At 38.3% G+C, this 14,599-nt stretch overlaps 1 protein-coding gene across 1 annotated transcript in view; it reads right to left on the bottom strand.

Moving 5' to 3' along the window:
* LOC140148198 (synapsin-like) overlaps nucleotides 1-14,599 on the bottom strand; it is a 503,295-nt gene that overhangs the window by 4,564 nt on the left and 484,132 nt on the right. Inside the window, exons 10-14 of the mRNA XM_072170058.1 lie at nucleotides 7,817-7,879; nucleotides 5,030-5,172; nucleotides 2,451-2,525; nucleotides 1,428-1,530; nucleotides 110-216 (exon numbers count right to left, since the gene is read on the bottom strand). Of these exons, the coding sequence (XP_072026159.1) occupies nucleotides 110-216; nucleotides 1,428-1,530; nucleotides 2,451-2,525; nucleotides 5,030-5,172; nucleotides 7,817-7,879 (491 nt within the window). The remainder of the gene's footprint in view (nucleotides 1-109; nucleotides 217-1,427; nucleotides 1,531-2,450; nucleotides 2,526-5,029; nucleotides 5,173-7,816; nucleotides 7,880-14,599) is intronic.

Raw genomic sequence — 14,599 nt, 5'->3', positions numbered from 1 at the left:
CTCTCACATGGCCCCTTAAATTAAAGATTGGTTGCAAGTCTTTGCAAGACAAAACTTGGACACCACATAATGTTAGATATATTACCTGGGTGCAGGTGCAGGTGCTGTGTTAAGTATTTTTGCACTCATTCTTTGTAGCACCAGCTCAACTATTGCTTTTCTGTCATCCTCAACATTCAAGTTCTCACCCAAGAGTGTCATGGAGCAGTCATTAACCTGTAAAGCAGGAAAAATAGAATATGTACTGTGTTTGGCTTATATTTGGCCCAGACTCATAACATCATGGACTGATATAGAATTATTAGAATGGCGAGCACATAGTTGGGTGCCTGCCTTGATTTTCCAGCAGCCAATCACAAGTGTGCATGACCGCGATATTTCAAGAGAGAGAGCGAACAAAATTCAACTCTCATCGCCGATAAAAATTCCACGGCACAATGAGAATTTTTCACCGCAGAGCTCATAAAAATGCTTGCAGTAGACACCAAGGAAAGCAATGTACACTTACATGCAGAGTGGGTTATTTATACTCTATGAAATAGAAGTGAGTTATTAGGATCACCTTGGCCAATACCGTATATCCTCTAAAAATGCCCCTCCAGTCTTTTTGAAAAATTGAACAAATAAACGCCCTCTAAAATATGTCCATACTATGTTGTGTAAGTAAGTTTACCATGGTACACACACGATTGGTAACCATGGCGTTGGTATTGGCATCATATCGTAAACCTGGAAGTGAACCGGGAGCCATTGATCCCAAGTTCATAGTTCATTGTTTCGGTGTGATTTTTAAGCTTACCTGGCTATCTGTCTGGGAATAATCATTGTAAAAATGAACTCTAATAAATGTCCCCTTTTCGAAAATTTCACACCCCGGGGACGTTTATTAGAAGATATACGATATATATAATTGAGACCATTTGGTGGAGCAGACAAAATATTTTGTACAGAAAATATCTGATAATCCCTAGAGCGAGAGTCACTCTCAAAAAAAGAAAACCCTGAACTCTTTCCGTATTAGTGAATTTGTTGCAGTGGCATAGCGAGGGGGGCACATACCCTGGGCGTCACCTTAGGGGGCCCCAAATTGACCAATGCAGCATCGATTCTGCGCCCCCTCCAAGTAATGAAAGTCAATATTTTTGCACGTCTCACACACTTTTCAGCACAAAAAGTCATTTGAAAGATCAATCTAAGACCGAAATTCAACTTCATCAGGCCTATATATAACCAAAATTAATTAATGGTATTTGTGCAAATTTTCGCGCACTCCGCATGTAATTGTTTAAAGAATTGGGGGGGCACCATTATGTATCCTTGGCCCGGATGCCACAACGGCTAGCTATGCCACTGATTTATTGACCCTTCCTCTGGAAGTTTTCTGTTACTATGTTATTATTTTAGAGACTGTCCGGCCGAGTACTAACCTCAATGATGTGATCTTTACCATCCTTGCCATGAACAGCTTCCACTGCACATATGTCCATGCCACCAAACAGAGATGCACATTCATCAACCCAACACTTCATCCTACAAAGATAAAAACAGTATACAATGACAGCTAACATTTTCAATTTTTAAAAGCAAATGTCCATACATGTCTTTAGCTTAATCATAAGTTAACATCCTGTTCATCTTCTCAACAATTCGCTGTCGTAGTGCACATTAGTAACCAATGATTACTGCTCCAAGCCTGGGCTCATACACCTGTTCCGAATTTTGATATGCCATAGGCTTTGTGTTGTGATCATTTCGATCAGTGGTTCATAACAAATAAAGCGTGATCCAGTTGACCTAGCAAATGGTCATATTCTAACGTGCACTACGACAGCGAATAACATCCTCTTCCTATGTACCATCATCTTCATCAAAAGTCATTGATTCACTGAGACACTGGCCATGAGTGTCAATCTGGGAGGGGGAGGAGGTTGGGCCTTCTCCCACTTCTCAATATCAAATGCCCCTGATTCAATTTCTTAATTGTAATATAAAGTCACAAACACATGTTGCCTGAAGGACAGGAGACATGTCTCCCGCTTTTCAAAGATGGAGAGAGGAGGGGACACAATATCAAATAGCTTCAAATGTCCCCCTCATTTTGGAAACTTTAATCATAAAGACATGAGCATAGTTATACAATGTTATTTGGTTTACAGCAAGCACAGCATTATTAGACTCCCAGTTTGAGGTTTGTGCTACTGTAACCAAGAATAGCATAAATGTGCATCAAATGGCTTCAATTGGGGCTTTGTTTTCAGGGCTTCATTTGGCCATTTGGTATATCAATGACCCCCTTTTCTAGACCAATTTTGGTATAATTATGGACAAGTCATTTTGTCAAAATTTTCCCCCAAAATAGGGATGGGTCCAAACTTATATGTGGATGGGTTTTCTTAATGGTACATCCCCACCCAAACCAAACTTCAGCACCCCCCCCCCGGATTACTTACTTTTCAGTGAGAGCAATCTTCTCTACTACAGCTGAGCCTGTGTTGGCTTTCCAATTCCCAGAGATGGATGTACGTCTGCAAGAAAGGAACAAAATCAATAGAAAGCAATAAGGGACCGTTCACAAACACTTGTAAGGGGGGGGGGGGGCTGATGCAAAAAGGGGGCCCTGAAAATTTTTGACCCTCCCAAGGGGGGCCCTGAAAAAATGACCACACATTTTCCTGGAAAAATTGAGTTTATATGCTTTTCTATGGGGTTGACCCATAATTTTCATGTCAAAAAGGGGGGCTCTGAAATTTTTTAGGTCCGTAAAGGGAGGGCCCTGAAAGTTTTGCAATGACATTTTTTTGCATCAGGCCCCCCCTTACAAGTGTTTGTGAACGGTCCCTAAGGGTGACGAACATATCATTACCAAAAATAATGGGTACAGGTGTTATTCAGGACTGATGAGATGTTAGTCGCTTTGAGGTTGAGGCCTGAACGAGCAAAATTACAATTTTGGCAGCAAAATGTGTACATCCAAATCAAAAGGATGCACTTGTCGGCTGCTACATGTGTCTGATTTTACATAATATGATTTGAAGTGACCTCCACATGAGATGAGTCTGGTATTTATTCCTAGCTATTATGTAAAAAGAGATACCGTACGTGTAGCAGCCAGCAAGTGCAGCATTTTGATATGGATGTACACATATGTGTGTCAGTATATATAACAAAATCAAATCATCTGATACTTTTTATTGGTACACACTGCCCGGGGGTCACTCCCATTGTGGCCTGTACACCATCCGCGATAATGAAAACGCGTAAAAAGGGTAGTTTTTTGTGGGTAAGCACGATACGCGCGTAACGCGTTTAGGGTGTCAAAAACATGAAATATTGGGGAAAAGGGTAGCAAAATTGCAATTGCTAATGCGTGAAATGAAATTTAGGGTATGAAATTTGATGCAAGGAATAAAATCCCTGTTTAGGGTATTGTTTTAGCCAAGGGTTAAATCCTTGTTTAGGGTGCTTTTCAAAAGTTGATTATCGCGGATGGTGTACTGCACACTGCATACTGGGCTCTATTTCCCCCAGACTATATTTACCCTTCCTCATCAATTTAGCATTGTTATTACCTTGCACTTTTTGGCACATAGCCAACACCCTTAAAACACACCCTTAGCATTAGTAGTAACTAAATGAGGGAGCTATTGCATTGGTATGACAACAAACAACCTGAACCTGCCAGGTATCAGAGCCATTTTTTTGGAGCAGGTCTTACGGGAGCGCTCCCTACTGGCAGTTTGCTTAGAATTGTGTGTTTGTTTAGATTGACTTACGATTTGATTTGTTTAAAATTTCAAATTCACATACAATTTTGATTAATTGCCTAAAAAAGCTTAAAATCACATTAAATTGGCTAAATTTTACAATCAAGGAAAAGTAAGTGCACTAACTCAAATTTGTGTGATCTCCCCTGCATAACTTTCCCCAGTGACATGTGGCCTCCTTAAGCCAATAATTGATGTAGAATAATTTGGTAGTCATCAAGTAATTCAATTAATGTGTTTTGGAACAGAAAGTATAAATGTCTTGCCACATGACCTGAGAAGCTTTAGAGTCTTTAGACCAATTAAAGAAAGAAGGATAACAGTACTAGTGTTACAAGGAGGAGAAAGGCTCAAATTAAAAGATTATCATGTCCCACCCTCTGATTTCCAGTTTTATATTCGATTCAAAATCCTGTTTTTAAGTTTTACCTGATAACGGGTTTGAGGCAATTGCGAGTACACTAATCCCAATGAGGAATTGTTTCATTTACTGAAATTATGTTAGGCAGGATGTATGAAATGGGCTGCAATCCCACTTGGGTCAGCAGACATCCACTGATTGGGCTATTCTACATGATATCCATACACCCCTTATGGAAGACATGACATTAATCTTTCACACAGGGGGTACAAATTTCAAATGGAGTCACCCATTTACGTAAACCCCATTTGCAATTCACACTCCATGTGTCTAAGGTTGTGTCTTTCATAAGGGTTGTATGGATTTCAACTGCAACAGCCCATTGAAGGTGGCTGTCATGTTGTCTTGCGGACAGAATTCTTCAGTTTCCTTTTTCTTTTAAGAATTACTATATCTTGGATGACATAAAGGTTCTTTTAAGTTCCAATTCCCCATCCAATTCATATAACACATATGCTTACTTTCCCTACTTCCACTCTTTCTTCTCTTCCTTTTTTCTCCCTTCCTATCTCATTCCCTCTACTCTCTCTCTCTCTTAGCTTTCCTTGATTTTGCTGACTGTTGCCTTATTTTTCATGTATGAATGTGATATCACCCCACCCATTGTCAAGTAAGGCTTTACCCGCTCTGTTTATCTTCTCAACACTCCTAGCAAAGAAGGCACCAAAAGGGTTCTTCATCTGTGGTCCAAGTGGAACAAACAAGAAGCAGCTCTTTTTGTGGGGAAACATTTTTGGTATCTCTGAATTAAAAGCCTTGACAAAAGTCTGGAGGGCAACCGCTGGAGGGAAACTTCATAGAACCCTTTTGATACCTTTTTTTGTCTTGGAGAGAACACACTTACTTAAATGCCTTATAGATTTGTCCAATCTTCTGCACCCTTAAATCATACATGGGATCAATGTAGGTTTCAGTTGTAGTGTATGTGTTTGAGATGGCGACCACACTGGCAATGTCTTGGAAATCTTCATGATTGGTCACTTTCACCTGAAAATGATTACTCAACATAATTAATTATCAAGCCAATAGCTAGCAATGGTATATACTGGCCAATTTGCAAGACTGTTGCAAAACGAAGAATTTGGCCAACTATAATGCCCGCTTCATAGTCCACTTCGCACGCTCGAAGTTTTGGATAAATTAACTTTCATTGCGAAAAATGTGTGTGCGCGAAGTGAACTATGAACCGAGCTTAAGGGGTGGCGCAATAGTTATGTGTACCCCCAGGGTGGTGAATTATAGAGGGGTGCAAAGATTTTTTGGCAGGCCAAAAGGGGTGAAGCATTTTTGGCAGGTCGAAAGTGAGGAGAGACTAAGCAATTTTTGGCATGTTGAAAGGGGGAGCAATTTCTGGCACATACCACAGCAGGAAAACATACTTTCCCATGCAGCCTGTACCCCCCCCTGATAAAAATTGAAAGAAAAAAGTGCCCCTCTGACAAAAAAATGAAAGAGAAAATCTGGAGGGCAAAGGAAAATAAAAGGGGCAAGGAGCCCCTGTTCCACCAAAATTCACCCCGATCATGGGCCAAAATATTGCAGAATACAAAATACACATGCATATTGTCACAATAAGCCCTTTCCATTTCCATCATGGGTGAAAATAGTGCAAAATACAAAATGTTTAATAAAGACTTTTTGGAAGCTCAAAGACATGTACAGTCCCTCTAAAAAACAAAACCCGTTTCGGTATATGTATTGTATGATGCAACGACAATTTTTTTCCATCTGTGCTCCTGAAATTTTAATTTGGCCCCCCACCAAGAAAGCTGGCTACGCCACTGTGGGTCGTCATTTCACAACTGCTCAGCTTTTTCAAACTAAAATTTTACACATAACAATAATAGTGCCAAAATGGTCCACCAAATGACTTCAATTAGGTCTGCATTTTGAAGATTTTCTCACTTCTCAAGGGGCACGTCCCCCTCAGACACCCCCCTGCTCACACAAGCGCGACACGATGGCCGCTTTGCTCCCATTTTTTACGTTTTCACAAGTTTTCCCAAATTGGGGCCCCTCTGACTCTTCTATACCATTTTCCTCTTTGATGTGGCAGTGATGTCTGTGCGCATTTCATCGGGCCCTTAATCGTGCGTGTCGCTCAAAGTGCTGGCGTGCACATGCTTAAAGACGCCACATAGATGCGCGTGCGAAACAGTTGCCTTAACGCATTGAGGTCACTGCCACATAAAGGTGGAAAATGATATAGATCCACCACTACACAACACAATGATGTCATTACTAGTGTGATCACTTCAACTGTTTGTTGATTATCCTGATTCAGCATGTCATCAGAACATTATGACACAATAACAAAAACAACCCCAGTTTTTATAAATTAAATGAAATGCCATGGAAGCAAACAGTCTAGCATGGATTTGTTGAAATTAATAATTGTTTATCCTTTTGTGTCAAGTTCACAAGAGGTCAGTCATGTTCAAGTTCAACACATCACAATGAAACCCATTATAAATATAATGATTAAACTCGTGTCATTACTCCAATAAAATAATTATATGTGATTGGTGACATCCCTATTTCAGGGAAATGTGATTGACAAGTCCTTGTTGTGTCAGTGTTAGCTTTTCATCAGTTCTCAAGTTTTACTGACAGATGAACATCAAACAAAAATGGTTTCCTGTCAAAAAACAAAACTATTTCAACTTTTCCTTTTCTGTATCAAACCTTTGAGCTTTAATATGACATATTATTAGTCAAAACCACAGGATATGCTGTGTTGGTGGGGTGAAGCAGTGGTGGTGCCAGGAATATTATTTTCTTGGGGGAGGAGGGCAAAGTGAATTGGGGGGGTAGGAACTGAAAGTGTACCAAAAATGTAGTGATTTACTAGGCCTAAAATAGGGCAATTTTGGCTAAGTACCCGCGCTTGTGCAGCTGATTCAATTGTTATTTTTCAACATTTCATTTGGTGCATGACTAGTGACTTATTTCTGCTGTTACACCCCAGGCCAAGCTGTTTATCAACAAAGGCAAGGGACTGGTATATCGATATGCTTGAGTAACCCCCATGCAACCACTACACTGTTCAATAGCCTTATTATGATGTGGCGGGAGTTTTAAAAACACAAGCCCTGAATAAAAATTTTACAGTACATAGCAGCTGCTGTGTTTTAGTTTCGCTGCTTTTATACCAGTCAAGAATATGCAAATTTAGGCAAATTAGGATGATTTCTAACAATGAACACCATTTCTTCAGAAAATAAGTTATGTTTTCAGAAAATATAGCATTTTAGCTACAATATGAGACCAAAATCACATTCTTGACATCATTTTTAAATTTTGACAATTTGGGCGAGCTTGCTTGGAATTGCCCATATTACGGAATCTTCTTCAAAATGCTTCAAATTTAAACTCATATTGCCAGAGCTATTATAGACACTGTTATTTATGAAAAATTATAAATTCCAAAAAGAAATTGAGCACTTGTTTTGACCAACTCTCAAAATATATCAAGCAGACAGTTTCCTTTGTCACATCAGGTTAAAGTCAATGAACTGCCACTGGGCCTAATGAGTCACAATTGAAGCCTGGTGATAAAAATGAAAACCTACTGGAAAGTTGCCAAGAAGTTTCTGGCATCAAACAAAAACAACCTTATTTCAATCCTTACCTTGCCCATTCCTCCAAATGCATGTCCAATCTTCACAACACATGGAAACTTGGGTGTCGCCAACTGCAGTATGGGGAAAAAATATAAAAAGAAAGTCTTTTGCATTTAAAATCAAACATAATAACATTCATACATTGTATATTCATTGATCTAGCCACTAAAACCATAAAAACAGGTGACCCAGGGGCAGGCCTGCAACCAGGGAGGGGTGAGGGGGCATCCCCCCTTTTGACCCATAAAGTCCCATTTGCGAGCGTAGCAATCCACCTTTTTTGTAATTGACCACTTTGCTGCTGTTGGTGGCGTTTGGCTCTGCTAACTCCAATTAGGCCAGAGTTAGCGAAGCAGAAAACTGAAAGCGAGGCCAAAGATGTAAATTAAACATACTCCTAATTATGCAAAGTTGATTTGCCAAGCAACTATAAGGGCTATCTAGCAGAGACTTTAAAAAAAAAATTTTTATTCCCTGTTTCGAACTGGTGGAGGGAGAAAAGACACACATAATGAGCCACCAGTTCCCTATCTAGCAGAGACTTTGTACATTATGTAGTACTAGTAAAATAGAAGTATATTACGTTTAGCATTTTGCTCATTTTTTTTTTGCACCACTAAAATAGTAACCATATTTTTACATCCTTATCAGCAAGTTATAACACCATTTATATCCCTGATCAAGTAATTATCGTCACCCTTGAAAAACATAAACAATTCTATATTTAGACAAGAAAGTGTATATAATCATCTTGACTTTTGATTCTATTACATAAAGTTTAAATACTTATTTTGCTTTCAATTCATGTAGGCCTACAATCATCACGACCTGACATCACGAACACTTGTGTGATAATTAACACAAGTTCTAAACAAAAACAGTTTCTATCAATAACTGGGAGGAGACTAATGACCAAGGCTCCTGCTAAGGCAGGTCCGTGCGTCCAGGACGCTATTTTTCTATAGTTGGACACACTGTTCAGTAAGCTGCATCAGTGCCTTGCGTCTGTGTGGACGCAAGTAAATTTCAAATCAAAATCAAGCTGAAATAAAAAATATTTTTATTATTTTTCTAAGCCTGTAAAATGATGCAGTTTTGAGTGCTCTCAAAGCAGAGTGAAGTAAGATTGTGGATTACACCAAAGTGCACAATTTCCTCAAAAAGGGATTTATATTAGCCTTCTATCAAGATGAGCTCAAAACTGATCAGTTAGAAGAGTCAAAGTCTGTTGTGTGAAACTATCCTAATTTGAGGAGTAGAGTAGTCATTGAGTATTGTCATTTGCAATTTATGTGCAAAAGCATTGACAAATAAATATTTTTTTCAAAAATTAATATAGACCAGTGAGTGAAATCACAGTTACTAGATCACAACAGAAAGTAGGGGCTCGTCCGGGAAACACTGTAAAAAGATTGACATTCATTTACTGAGTGTCAAAAGTAAGAGTACAGTATGGTATTGAAAAAGCCTGGTTTACTGACATTTGGCAAACAGTATGACTGATTGACTGAATGTAAAGCATGAGTGCTAGTAAGCAAATAATCAAAACTGCCTTGATCTATGTTTTAGTTAACCCTACTCTATTACCCCCACAAAAGTGGTATATTTGAGTGGTGTGGAGATATCATTAACTACTGCGTTGCAGTGTTATTGCTTGGGTAAAAACCAATAACTGGCATACCATTGACAAGCTTGGACTTTAAGCTTTGAGAAAAACAAGATTAATAATTATGTAAATTTTATGCAAATTAGCTCATGAATAATTAATGAGCTCATAGCCAAATATGATGAAAAAATTATTTTGATTTACGTTTTTGAAGTGTATGAGTACATCAATGTACCATTTTTATGCAGTTTTAAATACACTGCCGTGTTTCTACATGTAATAAAAAGAAATCCGAGTTACTTTGGACTATATTTTAAAAGTTTATGGACATTTTTGGGCTATTATTAGGGCAAAATTTGGCCTTAAAATGGTTAAAATATGCAGGTTTCCAACATTTTAAACCATTTTATGATGTGTTAAAGGTAGTTATATTAGGAAAAAAAGGCATTTTGTTGATAGAGAAGTGATTAATTATCAAAACTGTTCCAAAGATAAGACCTTATTTGTAAAAATAAATTTTTTACATGCATTTCGTGCCATATGGCACGAAATTGATAGGGGGTAATATAATAGGGTTAACAAAGAGGTTTTTCATGAATTTATTTTGGACAAGCAAGTGGAGGTACAAATTGAAGTCGGTCAGGGTGCAGTAAAATTGAAAGAACTGGAAATTTTGTTGGAAATACAGTTACAGTCAGAAATGTGAAAGTTAAAGAATGAAAAACAAGAAAAATAACCAAAACTAGAAATGGGGGAAGAAGCGTGAAAAAAAAATAGAAAGAGAAAAGATGGTGCTTGAACAGCAATGAGAGGACTTATATTAAAAGAAAAGGAAAAATACTGTCTAATTTCAAATTCTGGATCCACCTTGACAATCATGTCTTGCCTGAAAACACAATCTAAGACATGTCATGTAAAGCCCATTGTTTAGTATGCAAGACATGTCCTAATTTAAGACACAAAGTCATGTCTCTGTCCAAGATACATTTCAAATGCAAGATGTGTCAATTGATGCTGATTTTGAGACATGTCTTGATTTTGTGTCTTCTAGTCTGACATGTCTTGCTGGAAGATATGTCTCAATTGAACATAGGCCTATGTGTCTTAGCTTGTGTCTCTAACCAGGACACACATTTCTAGTTTTTAAAGTTTTCAATTGTTGAAGACACATCTATTTGTAAAATCTTACCAAGACCCCATTTTACATAGACTTCTCCGTAGTCCACTTGCCCATTTTGCATACTCTGGCTATTACATTTAAGCATAAAACGCTGATTTGTATTAATTTGTGTGCAATTGATAGATTTTTACATCTGATATTTTCAGTCATCGTACTCCCTCTGTTTGTTAGCTTCCCAAGTGGACTACTAACTTTGACTTGCGGTTAACATTTTTAACACAGGACTCTAAGGAGAGTTAGGCCAATTTCTGGCCTAACTAAAATTGGCCATGATGTAATGCATCTTTAAATGGGTCTGGCTTGTGATTGGTCACCCAGATCTCGCTATGGTTTAAATCCTCCGAGCACGTACCATTACCATCAACTACATCGTACACAGCAATCTATGGAATTTGCGGCACGTTTGATCTGGCGCGAAAGTTAAACTCTCAGTGGTGTGTATGGACGTACATTTAGCGCGTCTTACTACCATGCTTGGTACTTGCAGTTAAATTGGATTGATAAACAAGTATGATTGACAGTGTGTTTTAGAGTCCAAAGTCCGCGGGGCAAAGTTCTGCTTAAAAGTCAAAGTACAAGTCGGATTTTTTACTCGGGCTTTCGCGATCAATAAACTGGTAGATTCCAAAATCAGAATTGTTCAATATTAAGTGAGTAATTATAAGTATGCAAGATATTTTGCATTCAATATAACTTTTATTGTCACTAATCATCTAATTATATAAACTCTTTATGACCATTTTACTATATTGAACACTTTAATTCTATTAAACATCAGTATAATTTTGAGTTCAACGGAATGCGTTCATCATGATTAATAATAACATATTTTTTTTATCAAAATTCGACTATGGCATAGTCTACATTTTACAGTGAACCTGTTGAAATACTATTTAGTGCTACATTTTCCAACAATTGGCTGGAAAATGTAATCTGTTGCAGTATGCAGCAATTTCAATTCATAAGTAGTGCAGTGATTGATTAGGCAAAAAAAAAAAAAGTTGTTTGTTTGTCCTCCACCGCCCGCTCCTCAGATGAAGGCCTGACCAATATTTTTTTTTTTTCAATTTTTTTTTATTTTTATAAAAATAAGTAAAATTCAATTTTTTGTCAGATTTGAAGTTTCTCTGGACCTAGCTAGAGCTAAATGCTAAGATCTTTCATAGTTGAAAATAAAAAAAGCCATGATCACAACAAATAAGTCAACAGGTTGCTAACAGGTGTGGAAATCAAGCACGAACCGTACAACCTCCCCCTTACTAAGGTATGAGGTATCTACTAGGACAAGATATATTTTGGTATAGCATTTATTTACAGCAACTAAACCAAATCTACATCTGCTGGCAGCAGCAACATGCATTAAGGAATTCAACAGTTCTCATGCAGATGATTCCGGGGAGGGGGTTCTTGAAAAAAAATTTACGGGATGTGCCACGCAGACTTTCGGATGCTGACTTTCTCTATACCTACTTTTTGCTGTTTTGCCACCCATCAGTATACCAATTTATCACAAAAAGGACCCAAATTTGCCCTAATTGGGCGCTTTTAGGGGCACTTTTGCCCAAATGTGCCCAATTGGGCGCATTGGTCTCCACTGAAAACCCACCCATCGATATACCAAAATTGCTGAAAAGGTACCCCAAAACCGTGGCACATCCCCGTATACCTTCAACCAGGGAGAACCCCCTCCGGGCAGATGATAGGATCTATTCATGCAGCATAGCAAGTTATTCCTCAATTATGCATTTATGAAGTCCATCCAAGATTTTGTTTTTGAAATAATGGTGGAAGGCTGTGGAAACGCATTTTAGGGCTATCAAGCAATGGCTTCTTTTCCTGTGCATTTAGTTTTAGTTAACCACATAACAAGAGCATATCTCTAAAACCAGGGTCTAAAACCTCTAATGCAAGCGGTTTGCAACTGAAAAACAGGGACAAAAGGAATGAACTAGCTCATAACAGTGGAACCAATGCAGGGGGGGGGTGCACTTGACATTGACAAAGGGGTATCATTCTGAACTCATGCAATCTACAATGGAAACACATACTGTGATGTGAGAAGTGGTGGTGGGTGCAGGGGGAGGGGAAGTCATCAAATGACAAATACACAGAGAGGGATCTGCCAATCAAGTATCTGCATGTCATGTCATAAAATAGCCGGGGAGGTACTCAATACAAATGACCATACGAGGGACGTGCGCAAATATGGGTAGCATTTTCAGCCTCTTGGTATATCAATGACCCCTTTTCAAAGCCTATTTTGGTATATGAATGGGTCCTTTTTTCAAAATTTTCTCAATTTTTTCGGAAAATAGCCCAATTTTCCCTTAATATAGCTAAAATTTTCAAAATTTTCCCAAAATTTTGGAAAAATTTGTAAAAACTACGACAATTTGACTTTTGGTATATCAATGGGTCCAAATTTCTTGAAAAATTGGTATATTTATGGGTCCACTTTCAAATTCTCAGCAGCACGTCCATACCAAAACCAAACTTGAGTACCCCCCCGGGTAAAATAGTCTCTCATTCATTGTTTTATTGATTGAGTTGCCATAGATGTGAAAATTAGACCCATCATCTTTGTGTAGTTGAGTGAAGCATACCTTAGGATAGCCTGGGACAGTGATGGTATCTATTCACTTTTTCTATTCAAACTAAAAGCAACATCAACAACAACACATCAAATGGGCCTTCAGACCAAAAAATAGCATGGCTAACCGAGGCGCCCAAAGTTCCCTACCAGTGTATTGCAAACATAACGTTGGGTGCATCACATAGTGGATATGCCGATTTGTAGTCATTTTTGAAAGATTTAGCCTGTGGGTTTTGAATATTGTTTTCTTCCAATTTTCCAAGTCCCAGAGCAAAAAATTGTCTAATCATTGGTCATTAAATTGGCAAATGATAAACGTAAACATTCTTTAAGAAAGTATAAATCTTGCTTTTGAATGCATACCGTAAATGTTCGCCTAAAATGGCGCACCTGGACAAATAGCGAGCTCCCTCCTCTAAAAATCCCAATAAAAGGGTAAGGCGATATAAGGGTATGACGATTGTGCCTTTTGCTGGTGGGATTTTTATGGGAGGGCACTTTTGGTTGTGTCTAAAATAACAGTAGGGAGCCCATAGCGCCATTAGGCGAACGTTTACGGTCGTGACGTATACACCATCTGTTAGTATTACAGTTCAGGGTTACAATTAGGGTTAGGCAAACATCTTTACGCATCACATAGTGGCATATAGGCCTCCCAGGGGGTACTCAGTACAAATGACCATACTGGGACGTGCCGCAAACATGGGTAGCATTTTCAGCCTTCTGGTATATCAATGACCCCTTTTTCAAAGCCTATTTTGGTATATGAATGGGTCCTTTTTTCTAAATTTTCTAAATTTTTTCGGAAAACAGTCAAATTTTTCCTTAATCTAGCCAAAATTTTCCCAAAATTTTGGGAAAATTTGTAAAAACTAAGACAATTTTGGGTAAATTCGGCCGAAAATTTTGACTTTTGGTATATCACTGGGTCCAAATTTCTTGAAAAATTGGTATATTTATGGGTCTACTTCCAAAATCTCAGCGGCACGTCCCTACCAAAACCAAACTTGAGTACCCCCGGGATAGGCCTACTCTGACGCATGGTACAAAGAGTATCGGAAACACATGCAACATTAAGATGAAACATGCAACTGATGCACATCGCATAGTGATGTTTAGTGTGAGTATGGTACAAATTGCATCGCAAATTGCAAAGTCTTGTTCTTACATAGTGTTGGAAAGCTTTAGACTCAGTTTTTACACATAATTTGAAAATTAAAAATTACAAGGAGATAATTTGACCATTTTTGTCTCATATCTCTGGATTTAATCCACATTTGGATAGTGAAAACTATAGATGTGTATATATCCGCAGTTGGATAGTAAGAACTTCATAGTATAGGTTGGTTTCCAGTGGCAGTGTGCCTTCATAGGTGTGTATCTGCAACTACACCAGGCACAAAAAGAAACTC

This window comes from Amphiura filiformis, chromosome 3 (assembly GCF_039555335.1).
Source record: "Amphiura filiformis chromosome 3, Afil_fr2py, whole genome shotgun sequence".
In the NCBI taxonomy this organism is placed as follows: domain Eukaryota; kingdom Metazoa; phylum Echinodermata; class Ophiuroidea; order Amphilepidida; family Amphiuridae; genus Amphiura; species Amphiura filiformis.
The sequence above is the reverse complement of the archived record's forward strand: the minus strand, read 5'-3'. Positions and strand labels throughout refer to the sequence as shown.